The 23,314-nt window shown below is 37.1% G+C and overlaps 1 protein-coding gene across 1 annotated transcript in view; it reads right to left on the bottom strand.

Annotated features, from left to right (window-relative positions):
- LOC120635400 (protein slit) overlaps positions 1-23,314 on the bottom strand; it is a 190,088-nt gene that overhangs the window by 94,756 nt on the left and 72,018 nt on the right. Inside the window, exon 2 of the mRNA XM_039906408.1 lies at positions 16,328-16,505. Within this exon, the coding sequence (XP_039762342.1) occupies positions 16,328-16,479 (152 nt within the window). The 5' untranslated portion in view covers positions 16,480-16,505. The remainder of the gene's footprint in view (positions 1-16,327; positions 16,506-23,314) is intronic.

Raw genomic sequence — 23,314 nt, 5'->3', positions numbered from 1 at the left:
TAAGACCTAGGCTGGGGAGCTCGTGCTACAAATCGGCCGAGCCGAATAAGTTTAGTTTTAATATTATACTTTTATTTTACTTTTTATTGCACAGGAAAACTTGCAGCTAATAACAGAAAATAAAAAATGAAAATAAAGTAACGAAGCTAATACAAGCTATATAGCTAATTACAAGTTTTCACAGATAGATAATTATTAATGTAAATCTAAGACTAATCTATACTTATAATAAAACTGTAACTGGAAGATTTCTGTACATTTAAGTTAATTTAAGTTCTGCACCTTTCGCAGACAATATGCAGATATCAGTTATTTATGTCCGTTTCTGGTTCAAATTCAAATTTTATTTATTATAAGTAGGCCTAACTTATAAGCACTATTGAAACAACAAGTCTGTTTGTTTGTTGTAACTCTACCACCGGTACGGAAGGCAGATTCCACTGAAAATAGCCGGCAAGAAACTCAGCAGATTGCTCTTTTCCAACATCATTTTATAGTTTAACAATCTTTAGAAAGTTTCTGTTTTGTGAGAGATGAGAGCGGAATGGCCTGCTTCCAAGCAGCCTTGTCGTTAAAGAATTCATCAATCGTGTAGTAACCACGATTGGTTAAATGTGTTTTAATATATTGTTTAAACTTAGGTAAAGTTAGATCGAATATTACCTTTGGTATCATGTTATAAGTACAATAAGGGCAATATGTTACTTAGCTATGAAAACATTAAAATAGAAAATAAGAATTTAGGATTAAGGAAAATTGTATTTAACTCTATTATATTAAGCCAGTAAGGTACTTAATTGTAAGGAATGTAAATAAAGCTTTATTATTATTATTATCATGTTATAAAAGCCCATACCATACCATACCCATCCCAACAAATGATTCTGTACTTTTCTCAGACGATATACAGATATCACTAATTGATGTCCGTTTCTGGTTCATCTAACCGCGTAGTGCATACCCTGTAGGTCCACTGAGTGGAGTGGTTTTTGATACTTCAATATAAGTATATTCGATTTGGTTAAACCATCTCCTTTCTACCATCGAACTACGAGGTACCGATAGAATCTGCACCGTTACGTGGTTGAAATACCATCAACACGTTCGAAGCGTTTTGCTTCTTCCTTTCTGATCCGCACCGCAAAGCCCTCGCAACTTCCGACTTCACCGATACCTATAATCAGGGTACCTTCAAATCAAGAGTGAATAGGCATCTTCTAGGCAAGCGCAATTAGCTTCAATAATACTGTTAATTAATGAAAGATCTAAGTGCCATCCTGAACATTGTGGGTATTATAGTGAATATCTGAATACCATGGGCCTTCCATTCTTTATATTTTTTTAGCACGCGCTTCACCTTAGGCTGCATCTTCACTTACTGTCAACAACTTGTCTATATATTAAAAAAAGTCGTGTTTTTTTTAAGTATATAGACAAGTGCTTGACTGCAATCACACCTGATGGTAAATGATGATGCAGCCTAAGATGAAGCGCGCTTGCCTAGAAGATGCCTATTCACTCTTGATTTGAAGGTACCCAGATTATAGGTATCAGGGAAGACGGAAGATGGGAGGGCATTCCAGGCCTTTGCGGTGCGGATCAGAAAGGAAGAAGCAAAACGCTTCGTACGTGTTGATGGTATTTCAACCACGTAACGGTGCAGATTCTTTCGGTGCCTCGCAGTTCGATGGTAGAAAGGAGATGGTTTCTGGATGTGTAGGCGGTTTCTGGATGTTCTCAATTCTGTGGCTGGCAGGATAAAAAATCGTTCATTCCGTTGCCACTGCACGCAGCTCTGCATCCAAGCTGGCACGCCGCCAACGCGCAATGCGGGGCAGAGTCAAATTTAATTTACGTTTTCGGCCGTGCTTGCCTTTTGTTGAACGGATCACGGCTAATTGAACCGCTGCAGAGTGTCCAACCATTTGTAGCATCATTTCTGAAGTGAAACTTCTTTAGGCGCGACTAGGGAGTAAGACAAGGTTTTTTTCTGACGGAAGTAACGCTTACGGCAGACGTCTGTGTAGTTTCCGCTATTTAAAAAAAGTTGATTGAAATGATTTATAGGTATACATTAATTTAAACAAATATATTAATGTATGCTTCTGAGGAAAGTTAACGCTGGTCTTAGGATGAACATCTCGAAGGCCAAGTTCATGGTCACATCTAAAAATAAAGTTGATAACATTGACATCACAGTAGCAGGCCAAAAAGTTGAGAGAGTGCGAAATTATAGATATTTAGGTACGTGGCTTAATGATACCTGGAGCAGTGATCAGGAAATTAGTTCTCGGATTGAAATAGCTAGTACCTTTACCAAGATGAAAAAAGTACTCTGCAACCGCAGACTTAAGATCCCTTTGCGCATTCGACTCCTGCGTTGTTACATCTGGCCCATACTATACGGATGCGAGGCTTAGACTATTAAAGACCTCAGGAAACGCATAGAAGCATTTGAGATGTGGACATTCAGACGTATGTTAGCCATTAGTTGGACTCTCAAAGTATCCAATGAGGAAGTTCTGCGACGCGTCAACCAACGGCGTGAACTTTTGCCCACCATCAAGATCAGAAAAGTTGCATATCTGGGGCACGTGCACGAGAGATATGAGCTCCTTCAACTTATTATGATGGGAAAAGTTGCAGGAAGAAGAGGCGTTGGTTGCAGAAAAAAGTCCTGGCTTTGTAACATCAGAGAGTGGAGGAATCGCGTGCAGCAGAATTATTTCGCCTCGCGAAAGATAGACAAGAATTTTCGAAGCTGACTGCCAAACTTCGCTAGGCACCGCAAGAAGAAGATGAGGAAATTGATTGTATGCTCATTACCTACAAAGTGTACCTATTCCATATTTAGCTAATTTGTCTGTGTTTTGTAAGTAGGTCTAGGATTGAAGTGGGAGTAAAATATTGATCTTTGTTCACGGTAGTACATTCGACGTCTCATTTAATTCCTATTCCTACCTTTGAATTGGGAACACGTGTTAGCGGAAATATACTACTTCAAGATCACTTTGGTATTTGGGAGATGTCTCTTAAAAAGTTCAAAGTTTGTATTAAACGTAAGCTTATAGAAAAGTCCTATTATAGTATAAAGGATTACGTAATCGAAAAAGCTAGGGTGTGAATTATTGCTCTAACCAGGTTGCTCTTCTAATAATTTAAAATGACATTGTGAGATGGTGATAACAAAAAAAAAACACCCGGCTAAGTTTGTTGTGGGCTTCTTCTTAGACCAGGACGCGTTTGGAACCCTCGTAGCTTTAGTTTTAAGTTTACGAATGTGGTTATCGCCATCATCTCACTACCGTGTAATTCTTATGTACATATCAAAAGTGCCACCTATGGGCCGGGCCTACTTGAATAAAGATATTTTTGACTTTGACTTTGACTTTCATACAAAATTCTCGATAGTTTAACAGTTGGAAAATCCAAAAGCGCACGCCTGATAATCTCACTTATCTTCTTATAAAATTGTCATTATTTGTAAATAATATTTAAACTACATCTAAGTATACCTTGAAAAGTAATAGGCTTTCATATTCCTCAAAATACTGAAGCCTATAGAAAATAAAACCAACTCCATAAGTGAAGTATTTCGCTCGTTATCGTGACCACAAGATACGGGATCCGCACATACAGACACACGGACGTCCAAGACAGAACTTTTTTAAACAATTTTTTAATTAGTTTAAATAATAAAAAGAGATTTAAAAAAAAAATGAGTGTTAAAAATATTGTTTTTTCTCAACATTTGTCAATTTATATTCACTTATTAAAGCAATAAAGAATAAAAAACACAAAACTTATTTTTAGAGCTACACTTTGTACCCGATTTTTGTACAAGACTATATAAAGTAAGTCACACTTAAAAATTTCTGTACATATACACCTAATATTTATTTACTTATTTATTGTTATTAATTAATAATAAATAAATAAATAAATAAATATACTACGACAATACACACATCGCCATCTAGCCCCAAAGTAAGCGTAGCTTGTGTTATGGGTACTAAGATAGCTGTTGAATATTTTTATGAATTTAATACACATACGTATAATATCCAGATAAACACCCAGACACTCATGATCATCACACAAACTTTTTCCAGTTGTGGGAATCGAACCCACGACCTTGGACTCAGAAAGCAGGGTTTAGCTAGGTTCAAGCTAGGGTCCCTGCTCACTGCGCCTGTCAGCCGTCAATTAATAGAACGGACCAAGCCCAATAATAATAAAAAAATATGTCTATCTATCTATATCTATATATATAAAAGAGAAAGTGTGTGGGTATGTGCCGTATAGCCTCCGAAACGGCTGGACCGATTTCAATGACTCTTTCAGGGAATCTCCGGATTGACCTGGCGAGTAATCCTGTAAAGTTTGGTGACGATCGGAGCACTCCTATTTTTGAACTGTCAAACTCAAACACAGCTTTTATTTACTATGATGATATTCTATTGTTGGGTGTACATGGGTGTAGATAATGATCTTCACCCGCTCGAGAAGAGAATAGAAGAGAAATAAATGATTTAATATATTATGAGACTTAAATTAAAAATTTAATGATGTAAGTTTATTGTTTAAATAAAAAAATTGGTTGCCTGTATAGTCGGTATACGGGCGAAAGTTTTACGTGACAACGACTTTGAGTGGTAAAATAATTTTAATGTGTATATTCATTCGTATAGTAGGAAGAAGGATGAAATAATAGTAACAATTTAAAACATTTATTTATACAAAGAATTATATTTAAAACATTAATTTATACAAAGAATCTCGCACTGAATTTCATATTAACAAAATTTTATTTTTACCTTTACACATACATACGTATTTATATACAAATATACATACAATAACTTGCAATACATTTGCGTACAATGAAACAGCGTTTACTACAAAGGGACGCGTGCCTTTCACTTTTTATGTCTGTCTCTCTCGCTCTTAGGCGGGCGCGTGCCTCTCACTCGCTCTCATTGTAAGCGCATAACGTGAGCGGAGCGTAACGCAGTTTCTTGAAGTGTCACCCGGCAAACCAATTTATTAGATGTTGTCACGTCAAAATGAAGCCCGGCGAAGCGAACTGGGTACGCTAGTATAAAATAAAATAAATTAGAATACTTGACTAATTAAAATAATTTATAGATAAATAGATAAAAGTCTTTATTTTTATAGCACATACAGAAAAAAAAAGTGTTTGTACTTTTGTATACGCGTCGGATGTTATGCTTCTTTGGCGTAAGAAGATAAAAATCTTTTCAAAAATTTTATCGTACGCCTTGTTCTACGTTTGTAGAAAAAACGACACTAACAATAGGAAAAGGTATAACTGTATAAAAAAAATACTGCTCAAAATGTAATAAAAGGTAGGCAAGTCAAATTCTGTGGAAATGAATGGAATCCATCATTCGTTCATCCAATAAAAACAATGGCAGCTCATAAAACGTGATCGTTTCGTTCACTCGTCGCGTTTATTGGTTCCGTCTAGACTTGCACACTTAAACTGGATATAACCTAAAGCGTGCTATGGTTTTAAATGCTATGTAATCGTTAAACGCTTAAAGAAGCGCCAGCACCCGACCTCCCGACCCTCCCTCTACTTCACCGACCCCCCCATGGTGACCTCCCAAGATGAACTGGTGTAGTGGTAGGCTAACTTCTTTGCAAGTTTAGAAATGTACTAATGGCCAAAGTGTCAAGAGCCCGGCTCCTGTCAAACTCAAATCTGGGGATTTTTGCCAAAGCGCATATAGATTGTTTCTACACATTGTCTATGATGTTACTGTTTAAACTGTTCAATAACAAGCTGGATTGCTCTGATCTATTATTATAACTTTAGTAGGATAGCGATGAGGCCACGAAAAGATGCAAATAAACATACCATACAAATATCACTTTATTAAATTAATTTATAAACTATGACAATATGAACTTACTATTTCAAGTATGCCTAATATAAGCACTGTTGAAACGTCAAGTCTGTCTGTATGTAGTGACTCTACCACCGGTTCGGAAGGCAGATTCTACCGATAAGAAGCCGGCAAGAAACTCAGCAGTTTATCATGTGGATCATTGTTCTCATTAAGAGTGGGGACACCTCCAGCTATTTTGTTCTTAGGATTTTGCTTAGCATTTTTAATGTAACTATTCGGGCAAAGGATTTTCATCATTTCGTATCATATTTCTATATACATATAGATCTTATTGAAGTTAAACTTCTTTAGGCGCGACTAGGGAGTAACTCAGATTTTTTTCGAACCCGGGACCTCCCACTTAAATCCACAGAGCTCACCGATACGCCAGGGAGGTCTAAACCTCCCTGAGGACAAGGGAGAAGTGATAAATATAGAAAAATGTCCTTCAATTTGTCCGATAGCCCATTAATAGGGGTACGGGGTGCAGTTTATTAAATAATACTCGGTCCCCCCATTTCCCCCCCTAATAAATACCTCCATAACTTCTGAAAGCAATAAGTAATAATTAAATAGTACCGCTATTGGAGGGGAGCCAGTGTAACTTGGCAGGGTTCCGTGAGTAAGTGAATTAAATTGTAAAGTAACAGAGTGGAGTTAGTTTAAAACTAACCTGCTTACTCAGACGATTTGGCAACTAAGGGTGCAGTCTCAGAGTTAAGAACGTACAGAACCCTCATTCAGCCATAATTGTAAAATAATAATAAATAAATAATAAAAATCCTTTATTGCCGTACACTATTGTTAATACAAGATTATTCACTAAATGATTATCAATTAATATTAACAATATGGCAAACGGCCGCAAACTCAGCCTTATGCTGTGCATTAGCAACAATGCTCAGCGCTGATTTTCAGTCTGCACCAGTATCAGACTGGGCAAACAACCGCGACGCCCGTTGCGTTATTACTATAACTAAAGTAAATTTAAATAAAAAAATCCAAATAAACTGTAAAAGACAACAAATAAAACTAAAACTAACGCAAACAGTACATATTTAACAATTTAAATTAAACAAGTAAGTAAATAAATAAAAAAAAATTGTAGAAAAAAAAAATAACTAATTAAATAACTTCCTGTTTATTCAATTATTCCATTGTATGCAGTGCGTTGTGTCCAAACAGTGAAAACGCCCCGCGCACTTTTCACTTCAAACCTGTAGGGACACATGCATAGCGCGACTCCTGTTGCTGATACAGCGAGTCGCCCTGCCGCGACCGGTTATTTCAATAGAACATTTTTATATTTTACACGACAGTTGCAATCGGTACACTGCGCTATACACACGGCGAACACGCAGATTAAATAGAGTTATAACAAGGGAAGTGACTTATTACACGACCTGCTAAAAACCCACGGAATGTTGCGAGCTCACAAACTTTTCCCATTTTCCTCATTTTATGGTAAACGTTTAGAACACTAGAGGTAAAATAATTACTGTCAACTGCTAAACGGAATAAAGTTACTAACCGTTTGTTCCAGAAACACTACTAAAGTAGAGTGGTTTAAGAACAATAATAATTTCTTATGTAGCATGTGAAACTTTGTTCCACATACAAAAACCGTGTATACGACTAATATTGAAGCATCAAAAACCACTCCACTTTAGATTGGTTTCTCAATCAAACGGTTGGTCACTTGATACCATTTAGCAGTTGACAGTAATCTTTTTTACCTCTACTGTTCTTAAACGTTTACAATACAATTAGGAAAATGGGAAAAGTTTGTGAGCTCGCAACATTCCGTGGGTTTGAAGTGAAAAGTGCATACAATAATGGCGGAATGAGGGTTCTGTACGATCCCAATTCAATGGAGGTTACGAAATTACAAACAGACCACTTCAGTTTTATTGTATTTTATTATAATATCTCCCGGAACCCCAATCGTCTCTCTCAATTATTATAAACTCCCGTTAACTGCGATCCATTTGTCAGGATGTATATTTGTCAGTACAATTTGTCAGGAGATCAGCTGACGCAAATACTGCCTATGCAAAGCTTGACATATCTAATATTTTATAGAATAAGGGAGCCTTCCGTCCTATATTCCACTTTTCATGTTTCCATCTTCCCGGGAAACGTTCTGATTGGCCAGACTGAAATCGCGGGAACAGCAATTTTACTTTAACCAATCAGATACGAGGTGGTTATTTCTAGATTTAAGATTAGAATTGTTGCTACAATCGTATTACAGATTATAAATGACAGAAAATCATCACAGAAGTAACAAAAATAAACCTTTCCCCAACAATAGGATGGCTGAGCTTGGAGATCTGACACAATTTTTCAAAGTTCACACAAGCCCTGACACCGCTACACAATTTTTTTTTTAATATATACTCATAAGGAGTCACCTCTGTACTTTTTACGGCGTTCCAGGATCTGTGTGCCCAAAAACGTGTTTTTTACCCGCGGGGTTTAAAAAAAGCAGCATTTATTGTCTATGCATTGATTGACGGCTTAACTAGTCTTAGTGAAATTTTTATAAATATTATTTGCGTCCTGGAGACCTCCATAGGATATATTTTATCCCTGGAAAATACATGGTTCCTGCGGGATTTTTGATAACCCAAAATAAACACCGAAAATAGACAAAATGGCGTACGAATAGTCAAGCCAAGATATTCAAACCAGTTTGACAAAAAATATGTTATGGTAGGTCTTCGAATAGTGCGTCTTGTCAGTGATGACCTATGGTTCAGAAACATGATCGCTAACTATGGGCCTCATAAGAAGGCTCAGAGTCACTCAGCGGGCGATGGAGAGAGCTATTATCTCTACGCGACCAAATCAGAAATGTGGAGATTTGTAGAAGAACCAGAGTTACCGACATAGCTCAACGAGTCGCGAAGCTGAAGTGGCAATGGGCGGGACACATAGTTCGGAATAGATGGATGTTGGGATCCCAAGTTGCTGGAATGGCAGCTCCGAACTGATAAGTGCAGCGTTGGTCGACCCCCAACGAGGTGGACAGACGATATTAAGCGCGTCGCAGGACCAGCAGTGGACGTCTATCGGTTGATATGATAAGGCAATGCCTCGTTGCCTATAGATGCAGCCTGCAAGTAATATGTAAGTGGCTATATCAATTCCGATAACTTCTCCACGGAGGAAATGCCGCGAGCTACACTTTGTGGAACTGGGGTGACCATGTTCATTGTTTTTAGGTACACGATTATTAATTTTTTTTTTCTAGCTAGCACCTCACTGTAATTTCATTTATTTTTTAATTAATTTATTTAATCGAATTATACATAAAAAAATATGTTTAAAAGGTGAAAAACATAAACTCTTCAGAGTAAATACGCAGGGCCTAGCATTTGCAGGAGACAAAAATTGTATCCCCCGTTTTTATCCAATATGGCGGTGATAGCTTAGGATATCGGCTTCATTTTCGGGAAGCCGAGTTCGAATCCGAGCACGCATCTCTAACTTGCCAAGTTATGCGCGTTTTGAACAATTAAAATATCACTCGCTTCAACGGTGAAGGTAAACAACGTGAGGTAACTTGTATGCTTGTCCATAGAGTTCTCAAAGGCGTGTATATCCACGCTCAGCCAGCTTGGTGGACTGCGACCTAAACCCTTCTCATTGTGGAATAATAATAATAATAAATATACTACGACAATACACACATCGCCATCTAGCCCGAAAGTAAGCATAGCTTGTGTTATGGGTACTAAGATGACTGATAAGTAATTATATGAATAATATACATAAAAACTTTAATATATAGATAAACACCCAGACACTGAAAAACATTCATGTTCATCACACAAACATTGTCCAGTTGTGGGAATCGAACCCACGGCCTTCGCTCAGCAAGCAGGGTCGCTGCCCACTGCGCCAATCGGCCGCCAAAGGAGACCCGTGCCCTGTAATGGCCCGGCAATTGGTTGATATGAAGAAGAAGAAGAAGAAACCCTTTATTGCACGTATAACATACAGGAAAAGAAACAGTAAGGAGTATACAGTACACAATGTAGACATGCAAAGGCGGCCTTATTGCTGCAAGCAATCTCTTACAGGCAACCTTTGTAGATAGGACTTACAGCAAGAGAACGGGATAGTGCCACGAGTGATATGATTGGTTGATATGATGGCGTTGAATACGATGAACTGTTTAAGAGACATCTCCAAGATGTCAGCCACTAGATTATTGTAAAGTTGTACACGATATCCTATTACCGAATTAATTTTTATTAGGCGTTAAACCTAATATGCCTGTTATTACACCGGCAACTCTCTAGTATATTGCACTGCAATTATTTTGGAAGTAAAACTTCTTTAAGCGCGACTAGGGAGTAAATCAGATTTTTTTTTGACGGAACTAACGCTTACGTCTGTCGTCTGTGTAGTTTCCGCTATTTAAACATAATTATTTGGATTGGTCGTAAGTATGTCATGTACTCCACGCTTCTTAACTTATACTTCAGCTAGTGGCAAATATCATAATCAACTAGGATTATTTATTTCCCATATTTTCAAACGGATCAACTGTGAATAGCAAGGTGAATAAAAATTCAACAGTTTAAAAAAAAATTATATTTCAATGTTTTTGTAAAATCTCTAAATATAATTGTTTATTCATTACTTTTGTAATAAATAAATTATGAATAAATTTTCTGGCGATTGCGACATTCCATAATATTCAATGACAAGGTTATAAAGACATGTGCTAATCTAACCTTCAATTTTCTACTCTCAATTATTCTCATTTAACAAATGAAAATATTTATAAAATGTGAAAGTGACATTAATGAATTTTAAATAAAATATAAAATTAAATAGTGAATATGAAATGTCGGAGTCCCAGGAACAATTTACTCTTTTATCAATAAATAATAATAAAAGTTTTATTTCAATCGCGCGTAAAGGTTACACGCACACACTTTTTATTTATTCTAATGTCAGTCAGAGAATATACTAGAGTTGCCGTATCTCATGGTCACCTCATCGCTTTAAGTTTGAAGTGGTGTTGCGAAGCTCGCTGCCCCGATCTATCTAGACTCAATCTAGCCCTCGGGCGATACTTGAATAGACTGATACTACTTGCTGGGCGACTAGTTCGACGACCCGGCGGGGAGTGGAAGAAAGAAAATCACATTTGAAAGTAAAGCAACGCAAAGAGGAAACAACCTATCTTTGCCAATGAGCATACAAACACTACATTTATGTGTGACACAACGAAAGTGTGCGAAGTCAAAAGGCTGCAATCACACTTGATGTTAAGTCATAATGCAATTTAAAATAGTGGCGGACTAGCCTGGTATATCATTTAAATTATTTTCTTCGCGACATCGTACCGTAACGCTAAATCGCTTGCGGCAACGGCAAAACCACAGACAAGACTGTAAGCTGTTTTATTGTAAACCAAACTTTTTTGTTGGTTAAGTAGAGGTTATGTTATAGCAAAGACTGCCGATTGGCGCAGTGGGCAGCGACCCTGCTTTCTAGGTCTAAGGTCGTGGGTTCGATTCCCACAACTGGAAAATGTTTGTGTGATGAGCATGTATGTGTTTCAGTGTCTGGGTGTTTATATGAATATTCGAGATATTGATGTATATTATTCATGAAAATATTCATCAGTCATCTTAGTACCCATAACACAAGCTACGCTTACTTTGAGGCTAGATGGCGATGTGTGTATTGTCGTAGTATATTTATGAAAATTAAGCTCAATTTGCTATAGTCCGCGACTTTACAATGAATAATTGTTACTGTAACAATTATTCATTGTAAAGTCAACATCTCCTGAGGATGCTCCGGTTCCGGCAAAACGTGCGTAGAGGGTACATTGCCGAAGATCTGTTTGGTGTGGCGTATAAAGATTGAAGAAACTATAAATTACACCATAAAAATTCTCCTGCTGTTCGCGGGGTACAGCAAATTAAGCGTAATTTTCATAACATATCGTGGATTTCCGCAAAGTAACGCCTGCTTCTATCCAATGTATATTTGCGACTTTATCCGCGTATAAGACAACCTTTAAAGATAGTCATACGCTATACTAAGAAGACGATCCTTGTAACACTGCGAAAATAATTAGTCTCGATGTGACGTTTAAAGTGTCCCCCGTGGTAAGAATAGCCCGTAACATCGTAACATGGGGTCGGTTTCCCATTTTCCTCCGGTGGACTTCATGGTGTAATATTATTTTATGGGGTGTGCACAGAGTATATACGAGAAGAGGCATCTAATAGAAATGTTTAAACAAACTAAATTATTACTATTTTGATTAATTACGGCCGACGTAATTTGACGGCCGATTGGCGCAGTGGGCAGCGACCCTGCTTTCTGAGTCCAAGGCCGTGGGTTCGATTCCCACAACTGGACAATGTTTGTGTGATGAACATGAATGTTTTTCAGTGTCTGGGTGTTTATCTATCTTAATATATATAAATCTCCTGTCACGATGTTTGTCCGCGATGGACTCCTAAACTACTTAACCGATTTTAAATTAAATTGGCACACCGTCAGCATTCTGGTCCAACTTAAGAGATAGGATAGCTTAGATCTTTAATTATAGTCGCAATTTTATTTTATTGCAAATTATTTGTCTATAATTAATTGACAGTCACATGTTATATATATATATATACTATACTCATTTAAGGCTTAGTGATACTGAATACTTTAAAAACAAAATCAAACGCAGACGAAGTTGCGGGCAATAGCTAGTATATTATAAGTATTTATGTATATTATTCATATAATTATTCATCAGTAATCATAGTACCCATAACACAAGCTATGCTTACTTTGGGGCTAGATGGCGATGTTTGTTTTGTCGTAGCATATATATTTATAAATTATTTATATTTTTTATTTTGATTAAACGAACTAAATTATTACTATTTTGTATAAAGTATTTTTAATGTATAATAATAATATGTCATATTTGACATGTAATGTACGCATCAAAAATGCCATCTATGTGCACTTAGATAGACTTTGACTTTAACCACCTTTAAAAAAAGAATTTTTTCAGTTCGGTAGTATTTTTTTTTTTACATCTGTTACCTCAGAACATTGCCATTTATTAACCAGTTATATTGGAGGGATCCGGGAGAAGTCGAGGAAACTATTCTAATATCCTACACTATTGAGTATTTAATATATTAAACTTCGTATTTACGAAGTACGTAAGACGGCCGATTGGCGCAGTGGGCAGCGACCCTGCTTTCTGAGTCAAAACTGTGGGTTCGCTTCCCACAACTGGACAATATTTGTATGATGAACATGAATGTTTTTCGGAGCCTGAGTGTTTGTTTGTATATTATAAGTATTTTTTTATTTATATATATTATTCATAAAAACATTCATCAGCCTCTCCGTATCCATAACACAAGCTACGCTTACTCTGGGGCTAGATGGCGATGTGTGTATTGTTGTAGTATATTTATTTATTTATTATACACACACACACACACACACACACACACACACACACACACACACAACTTATAACACCCCGTCGTTTTTGCGTCGGGATTAAAATATAAGATGTAAAGAAAATGCTTTTCGCTACTCTGTGCGTCTCACACCCAGTTCAATAAAGCAGGGGGCACCCGTAATACACTGCGCAATAACTTAGCGCTTTCGCACACAAAAGACTTCCGCCGTAACACAATATTAGGTTTATATTGCCTTTAGCGAGGAAAACGCTAATCTCGCATAGACATAACAGTATATCTTGGCCTGATAGAGATCGTCCGGGTAAGTACTACACCCATGTTTATTTCTGCCGCTGAGCAGTATTGTTCCAAAGTTCAATAGCAGTGCACATAGCTCGGAGAACCGATGGACGTTGGGGTCTTAAGGTGCTGGAATGGCGACCCCGCACCGGCAAACGCAGTGTAGGTCGGTCCCAACGAGGTGGACAGACATCAGGCGAGTCGCTGGGAGCCGCTGGAGGCAAGCGGCCCAGGACCGTGCATTGTGGAACTCCCTACAAAAGACCTATGTCCAGCAGTGGACGTCGATTGGTTGAGATGATGATGATGATGATGATGAAAAATTATTCATTGTGAAGTCAACAGCCTGTAGTGGGTTGATGACGATAACACCAAAAACCATTGAAGTGAAACTATCGATTCCGAGTTTATGAAAAGAATAATCGATAATCGAATAGGTTCACTAACGATTATGCAATGACATCATTTTTATGCCGTACAATCAAATAAGTCATTATTACCACTGAAGACATGGCTGAACGGTGATATACCTTTGCCTTTTCCCTATGGGTAAGAATAATAAAAAAAGGATTGTGTGGTTTTATTAAGGGACGGTAAAAGTTAAACTTTATTTTCACATTTAGACATTTGGCTGAAAATTTTCTAAATAATATTCCATTAAAGGTATATACAAATCGATATTTATTTCATATTTGATAAAAGTAGACTAGGTCTCCGACAAATATTTTTTTTAAACTCTGTTTCTAAGAGTACGAGTTACTTAAAAATTTACAATTATTTAGATGACAGACGCATATCAAAAAACTGAAAACAATATTTTATGATCGTTGAGTCATTTTGTTCTTTTTTTCAATTATTTATTTATTAGATTTTCAAGGGAAACAAACAGTACTTTAAGGATACAGTAATAATATCACATAAAATAATGAAGTTTCCACATCTTAGTATTATTTTCAATCATTCTATTATCAATTTCATGGCACAAATGTGTGATAGTTACACTACGCGGTCAGCTGATGCGAACTATAGGCGCCGCCATATTCACCTCGGCTGCTCTGACGAGCGCCTGACACTTTATCCCTACTCCGCTGGCCGTCACGCGACATGCAACACACAGACGAAAAAGTTTGAGACGATGTAATAAAAGTTTCACTTTTAAAAAAATTGTGAAAGCATAGTGTCTACAGCATAAAACAAATGGGTATTCCCCGCTATGGAAACCCCTTTTATTATGAATCACGAGATCATACAATAATGTGCTATTATGGACATTTGCTTCATACTTCTTTTAGTAGGAATAGTTAGCGAATCATACGATTGGACCGACTTCTGCAAAACAAACAGAGGAACTGGATAAAAGAGTAACACTTCACAGGGCGTGCAAGTGTTACTCTTTACTTTTACAGCACTTGCAAGTTTCGATTCGAAGATAATTGACTTATCATCATCATATCAACCGATAGACGTCCACCGCTGGACATAGGTCTTTTGTAGGGAGTTCCAAATTCCACGGTTCTGTGCCGCTTGGATCCAGCGGCTACCTGCGACGCGCTTAATGTCTTCTGTCCACCTCGTTGGGGGTCGACCAACGCTGTGCTGTGCAGTTCGGGGCTTCCATTCCAGCACCTTGGGTGCCCAACGTCCATCCTTTCTCCGAACTATGTGTCCCGCACATTATCGCCTTTTCTAGACTGAAAAAAGTACTCTGTGACCGAAACCTAAGCATTGCTTCGAAAACGCATAGCGCTGCGCGGTTCTATGCATTCTCTGTACGCCTATATGGCGTAGAAGCTTGGACTCTGACAGAGATAATGTCCAGGAAACTCGAAGCGTTCGTGTTGTGGTTGTACAGACGTATGCTAAGAATATCTTGGACAGATCGTGTACGGAATAGCACTGTATTGCAGCAAATCGGTAAGGTTCCGGAGGCCTTACTCTTAACAATTAAAAGAAGAAAATTAGAATATTTTGGTTATGTGATGCGGAACACTAAAATATATGAACTTCTTCAAAATTCAAATTCAAAAATTTATTTTAAGTAGGCTAATATGAGCTCTTTTGATACGTCAAATCTGTCTGTCTGTAGTGGCTCTACCACCGGTTTGGAAGGCGGATTCTACCGAGAAAAAGCCGGCAAGAAACTCAGCAGTTGCTCTTTTCCATTTTTACATTTTAACATTCATTTTTCTATCTTGTGAGAGATGTAAGCGGAGCCGGATGCTTCCAAGCAACCTTGTCGTTAAGCAATTCATCCATTGTATAGTATATTCTTTAAACTTATGTATAGGTAGGTCAAAATTACCTTAGGAATCATATTATAAAAGCGCATACTCAATCCCGCAAATAACTTCTGTACCTTTCGCAGACGATATGCAGATGTCACTTATGACCATTTCTTGTAAGTAGACTGTTTATATCCACTTTTTTTATATAGACTAATATGTTCAACTTATCGTACAAGGTAAGGTGGCAGGCAGAAGAAGGCCTAGCCGGAGAAGAATATCATGGCTCAAAAACCTTCGACAATGGTTTGGAAAGAGCACCAAATCATTTTTCAGAGCACCGGTGTTAGTAGAGACAGCCCTAATGATTGCAAGCTTTCGTAAGGAGACGGCACCAAGATAAAACATTATATATTAAAGTGCTGGTACTCACAGGCGATGCGCGTCGGTCGGCAGGCGGCGAGGCGCGTGCAGAAGAGCGCGGTGCGCGCAGTCAGCGGCACCAGGGCGGCACGAGCAGGCCCACGGGCAAGCGGCAGCGGCAGCCAGCACTGCCGCCAGTAGCAGCAGCAACGCGCGCCGCATGACTGTTTGTGCCGCGCTTAAGTCATCTGGAACAAACCTTTCTGTTAAGCGCGTTACGTCTGTTGCCAAATAAAATCCAAATTCAAATTCAAAAGTGTTTTATTCATGTAGCCCTATCACAGGCACTAACGAAGCGTTCATACATATAATACTAGCTGCTGCCCGCGACTTCGTCTGCGTTTGATTTTGTTTTTGATGTGGCATTTTAAATTTAGTTGTAGATGTGAAAAAAATTTAAGTATTCAGTATCGCTAAGACTTAAATGAGCGGTTTGCTGCTGTCCGCTGAGGAGTTCTGTCCTCTATCTCCAACCACAGTTTGGGCAAAATTAAACACATATTATAACCTCTAAAGTACAAAAATAATTATTTAAATCGGTTATAATTTGTCGCAGTTATGATGTAAAATCGTCAAAAACTCATCCCCTCTCCCAAAGGAAACGAGCTTAATGTCGGGATAAAAAGTATCCTATATTACTTCTAACACTTCCAAGAATATGTGTACAAAGTTTCATGAGGATCGGTTAAGTAGTTTTTGCGTGAAAGCGTAACAAACAAACATACATTGACATTTATAATTATAATATTAGCAGGAAGGGATAAAAGCTGTTTAAGTTGCTAGTTTTGTATCACACTAACTAGATAATATATTACCACTCCTTTATGTTAATTTATAATTTCTATTTAGTTAAGTGAAACTGTTTCTTTTGAGAATAAATGTCAAAGTCAAAGTCAAAGTCAAATATTTCTTTATTCAAATAGGCACATAGATGGCACTTTTGATGCGTTATTGTATACAAAATGTGTACATAGCAGTGAGTAGTGATGGCGATAACTACAATCGTAAACTTAAAACTAAAGCGGGTTCCAATCGCGCCCTGGTCTAAGAAGAAGCCCACAACAAACTTAGCCGGGTGTTCTTTTTGTTATCACCATCTCACATTGTCATTAGAAAATATTTAAGAAGCAACCTGGTTAGAGCAATTGTTTACACCCAAGCTTTTTTATCGTTTACGTAATAATCCTTTATACCATAATAGGACTTTTCTATAAGCTTTCGCTTAATACAAACTTTGAACTTCTTTAGTGACATCCCCAAGATATCAACCGGTAATTTATTGTAAAATTGTATACAATTTCCTTTAAATGAATTGCTTATTTTGTGTAGTCTAGTGTACTGCACTGCAAGTTTATTTTTGCTTCTAACGTTCAAATTATTGCAGTCACATTTTCTTTTAAATTTTGATACATTTTTGTGAACCTACATTAAATTTTCAAATATGTATTGGCTATAGAGTGTCATTATTTTAACATCTTTAAATTTATCGTTGTGTCTTTAAGCGTAACCTAAAAGAGCCACCTATGGGCCTACTTGAATAAAGATATTTTTGACTTTGACTTTGACTTATTTGATGGCAACATTTCACTGTGGCTAAAGGTGTCAACTGAGATACCGAAGCTTGCAGGTATCTTCAAATAGAATATAACCATACCAAATGGTTATTAAATATAAATAAATAAATAAATATACTACGACAATACACACATCGTCATCTAGCCCCAAAGTAAGCTCAGCTTGTGTTATGGGTACTAAGACGACTGATGAATATTTTTATGAATAATATACATAAATACTTAGAATATATGTATAAACACCCAGACACTGAAAAATATTCACGCTCATCACACAAACATTTTCCAGTTGTGGGAATCGAACCCACGGCCTTGGACTCAGAAAGCAGGGTCGCTGCAAACTGCGCCAATCGGCCGTCAAGTCGGTTATTATATAATTGCGTGGCAGTACAAGTAGTTATGATAAAAGGCAGAACATCTGAAGATAAGCGAGAACGGAACCAGCACTTATGGGCTATCGCTCTTCGATTCGAGTGCTATTTTTATGATTTACCGTCGGATGTGTTTGAAACGCTTACGGAAATAGACTGCATTACGATAAATGCTTTTTGACCAAAACGACGTGTGTGTGTGTGTGCAGTGGCGTGCATAACATCTGCTTAACCTGTGCATACCCTGCACAGGTTATGCAGTCTATGCAGATGTTATGCAGAAAATCTGATATGAAATGAAGATAACCTCCAGTTCCGCAAAAAAGTCTGCTTCTATAATAATGTAGCTGTTCGAAAAGAGCAACTGCTGAGTTTCTTGCCGGCTTCTTCTCGGTAGAATCTGCCTTCCGAGCCGGTGGTAGAACCACCACAAACAGACAGACTTGCTATAGTGGATAGAAGCAGGCGTTACTATGCGGAATTCCATGATGAACAATTGCAATTCATAATTTTGAACACTTAACAATTATTCATTGCAAAGTCAACATCTCCTGAGGATGCTCCGGTTTCGAAGTGAAACGCGCGTAGAGGTTACATTGCCGTAGATCTGTTTGGTATGGAGTATAAAGATTGAGGAAATTATAAATTACACCATACATATAAAGTAAACAGATAAAAAATCTCCTGCTTTTCGCGGAGTATAGCAAATTAAGCTTTTCATAAACAGAACTGTAGTTACAAAGTGCATATAAAGATTTGCACTGTATTATTTATTTACCAAAACTTTATAGCTTAATATTGATTTTAATCCCACCGAATCTATACACCAGGCTTGCATGAACCGCGTAATTATACTCTACTCGTGTTCCCATTAAAACAAGGACTTTCCCACGTTAATTGCCCATCAACTCAATTAATTAACGTGCATGAAAACGCGTGAATCAATTTCACTGCGTGCAAATTTAAAAAAAATAAGGAACAAAGAACCGGCTTCTAAGCCTTAAGAGAAATTAAAAAAAAGCATTGAGCTGTCAAACACCATTGTTCGAAATTTGAATTCACACCTGAATGCCTTTGTGTCAACGTCACAGATAATATAATATGGCAACTGTTGAAATCGGTGCACACTAAAATGTAGCTTAGGGTTCTGGATGTAGGTATAATTTTTGTTTGTTTTATTTATTATTAAAATTTTAGGGATCGGTATTAATAGATAAAAAACTATAAGGTCTTTTAAGGCAAGCTGCAACAGTGGGAGAGCTCGTCATTAGGGATTATTATTAATGTTTTAGAGGTTTATTTAAAGCATTAGTGGTTCATATAGATCAAATAAACTTGGTCCATATATCCGTTTATTTGTCACTTAGGAATTTAGGAACTTCAGGTATCTACATTTTCTGATCGACTATTGGCAATAGGCAATGTTTGTGTGTTGGTGTGTGTTGTAATGTAAATGTTTTTATGAAATCAAATAATTTAAAGTTGTATTTAACTATCGCATGTTTCTAGAAATGAAGGCTATTTGTATTTTTTATTTTATTTATCTACCGACGTGTGGTATTTTTTTAAGAGGAGGAAGCTCGTTCCCAGCCCAATTTGTCTGTTAGGAGATTCGGCTGCGGCTAGTTACCACCCTACTGATAAAGAAGTGTCGCTAAGCGATTTAGTGTTCCGGTGCGATGTCACGTAGATACCAATTGTTTATTGTTATTAGGTACACAAACAGGTAATAACTAAAGGTGTTCTAAGCTACAACCCAAAGTATGTGCATGTATATGTATGGATTGGTTCTGTATCAATTAGGGGTATGACTACCATACTCCCTAACAGTAACTCTTAGTGGAATATATAAAACGTGTGAGCCGTCACGGGACGCCTGGCAGGTGTGAAACATCGAAATTGTTTTCTGTAAGTTATTGCAGATATTGCATAATGAAAAGATAAAGTATTACAAATTTGTTACACAAATAAAAAAAAAAAATAGTCGGTTAATAATTACTGTTTTATTACAAAATTAATTTTCATTCATTCAATATAAAACTTCAATCATATAGCGTGGCAATGCGTCGCCACGGCCTGTGTCGTCACACCAAAAATCAGGTTTACCCGCCGCTTATAGATGTCTCACATTTATACTTATAATAAAACTGTAACTGGAAGATTTGACATGTTCTGTCTAATTTTAATGTAGATCTGATAAATATTATCGGAGATAAAGGACATAACTCTTCACAGATAACAGCCAGTCGCGAGGCATATGGGACAACGATCAAATGCATGCGTATCATCGTACTAAATAATAATATTATAAATGCGAAAGAAATCAAGTAATATAAATATTAAGTTTGATTATATACCTGCAAATTCAGTTTTAAAATATTCAAATTTAACCCATCGCTTAGAAGTTGCGACGGGTATAGAATAACACGTACGGCCACGAATACCATAGTTTGGAAATAAAACAGGCCAACCTGGTAGGCGCTGCAAATAGTTTCTAGGTGCGGGTCAGCTAGAAACGCCGTTGGGCATAGTTATTTAGTTATTTATGTATAAGACTAAAAATTACAGTCATATGAGGCTTAACACCTACGCATGATGGGCACAGAGCAGCGCGTTGCAGGATTTGTACGGAACTCTAACCACATACAGCACACTCACACATACCATTCTTCTTATAGAACCAAAACGTGTTTATATAATAATACAAAAAAAAAGAAAAGGATTGGTTCTGTAAATCCGACATTTCAATTATACAAGTGTTTAATGTGTTTTCTCGGAATCCGTCTGTTTGTCTGTCACAATCCGTCACTCAACGTGGGTCGTTTTGGAAAGCTACCGTGCGTTTTTGTTAATTCCGAAATGTAAACAATAAAGCGGTCGGCGTCGGGTCGGCGAACAAAAGGTGTTTTGTTTTTGAGATAAAAGATTCTAATTCGCGTTTGCAAAATATTTTTGGTTACTACTGTTTTCAGATCTACCGTCAATTGGTGATTGCCCCCCTGGCGGATTCATTAATACAGAATTGCTTTATTAGTAATATTATTTTTATCTAAATATTTAATGTTTTTCAAAAAGTAGAATAATCCCTACTAATATTACAAATGTGAAGGCAAGTATATTTGTTACGCGTTCACGCGAAAACTACTAAAACGATCTTCATGAAACTTTTTATACATAGTCTTGGAGGTATTAGAAATAATATAGTATACTTTTCATTGAAAAAAAAAATTACGTAAGATAAAAAAAAATGTTTGTGAAAAAATCTCAAAATCTCATATATGACTATAGGTGTACACTACGAGTATGTAGCAGTACGCTGCCTCCCAAAATTACGCGGGCGATGTCGCAGGGCACATCTTGTTTCGCGGTCGTGTGCGAAAGCGTTCCCTTAACCCAGTCACCAGGCGACGTGTTTGAACACCGTGGGGTTTAGTCGGTAAGAGTCCGACATAACCATTGCACCTCCCCGGGTGTGTTGGTATCCATGATTCCCCACGTAAAAGAAAAAAAAAAAAAAAGGGCCCATCTAGTAACTTTACATTTTGTAAAATAACTTACTGGAAACTAATAGCGTAAAATATATTATTGGTTCGTTTCGTTGTTAACTGTTACACTTAATTTATAAAGTGGGTAAATATTTTTTTTTTTTTTACAGATAAAATATAATTTTTATTAATACATAACTATAACCTAAAATAAACTATTTAAAAACTAAATAAAATCTAAAACGTCCTCGAAACCACCGCAGCGAGGCACAGTTCCTAAGATGCTGGCAGCATTGCCCCTTTGGATGGCCAAACTAATTCGTTGGCCAAGGTAACTGCCCGCTCTAGGTTATTGGTAAATAATTAAACTTTTGATAACTATAAATTCATATTTGCCAGATATTTATGTCCATGACATTGAGTTGGTGGGTATTTCGATATAAATACGACTTCATTATCGATACATCCAGTCCTACATGGACTCGAACGAGGCAAAGATACCTCCCGGTGACTTAGTCGTTTATCACAACATTACCTTCTCAAGCATTCATTCTGTATCGAGTAATTGTAGGGGGAAACTCTACTCGATTGTATGTCAAATGTTAATTAGTGAAAACAAGTCGATGTCGGGCATCAAACCCTGGACCCCGTACTTAATTTTAAAGCGCGCACCGTTGTGCCAGTGAGGTCGTCGTCGTGCGGTATCGCTGCATCGACAAGAGTCTCAAACAAGATTGAAGTGACAATTTTCGATTAAAATGTTCCCGTATTTATATCAAAATACCCACCAACTCAATTCATGAACTCTTTTTGTGAATTAAACACAACTCTTAATTGTTTTTAGAAAAATATTTATTAATTTTGAAAAAATAATTGCATTGCATTGCATTAAATATGAATGTATAGAAACATACATAAAAAAAAGATTCTGATGAATTGTGAACCTCCTCCTTTTTGAACTCGGTTAGAAAAAGAAAAAAGTTAGATTTCATTCAAATGAAAGTGCAATATAGAACATTTAATTTTTTTTTTTCGTATTGTAAAGGATTTCTCATTTTATGCAATCTTCCTGCTTTATACCCTGGTCAAAAACAATACGCACGCCACTGTTAGTATGGATTCCGCGTCGGCCATTTTGCTTCCCATTAAAACGTACCGCAAAGAGGCGGTCTTCAATTTAGCATCTGGTAATTAAAGGAAACCATATATAATCTTAGTTACGAGTAATTGGTAATTATTTCCTTAATACACAAATTGCTATTGACTGTAAGGTCATTTGCGATTTATTTTGTTTGTTTTTAAATCCCGCGGGAGCTACCGGAGTTTTCACGGGATAAATATGCTGTCGTCTTCAGGATTTTTAACTGTGTACAGTACAGTACAGTCAACTAAGACAGTATTTCAACATATAAAAAAATGGCACTGACGATATGAATCTATATTTATATGTATATATATTTATGTTGGAGTTGGAGTTGGAATAATATATACCCTTAGAGCTTTAGTAACCTAATATTTGAAACCTTCAATCACGTAAACATTGCAAATCGCAAATGCCCGTCCCGAG

This window comes from Pararge aegeria, chromosome 26, assembly GCF_905163445.1.
Source record: "Pararge aegeria chromosome 26, ilParAegt1.1, whole genome shotgun sequence".
Taxonomy (NCBI): Eukaryota; Metazoa; Arthropoda; class Insecta; order Lepidoptera; family Nymphalidae; genus Pararge; species Pararge aegeria.
Note: the sequence above shows the minus strand (reverse complement) of the source record. Positions and strands in the feature narration are given on the sequence as shown.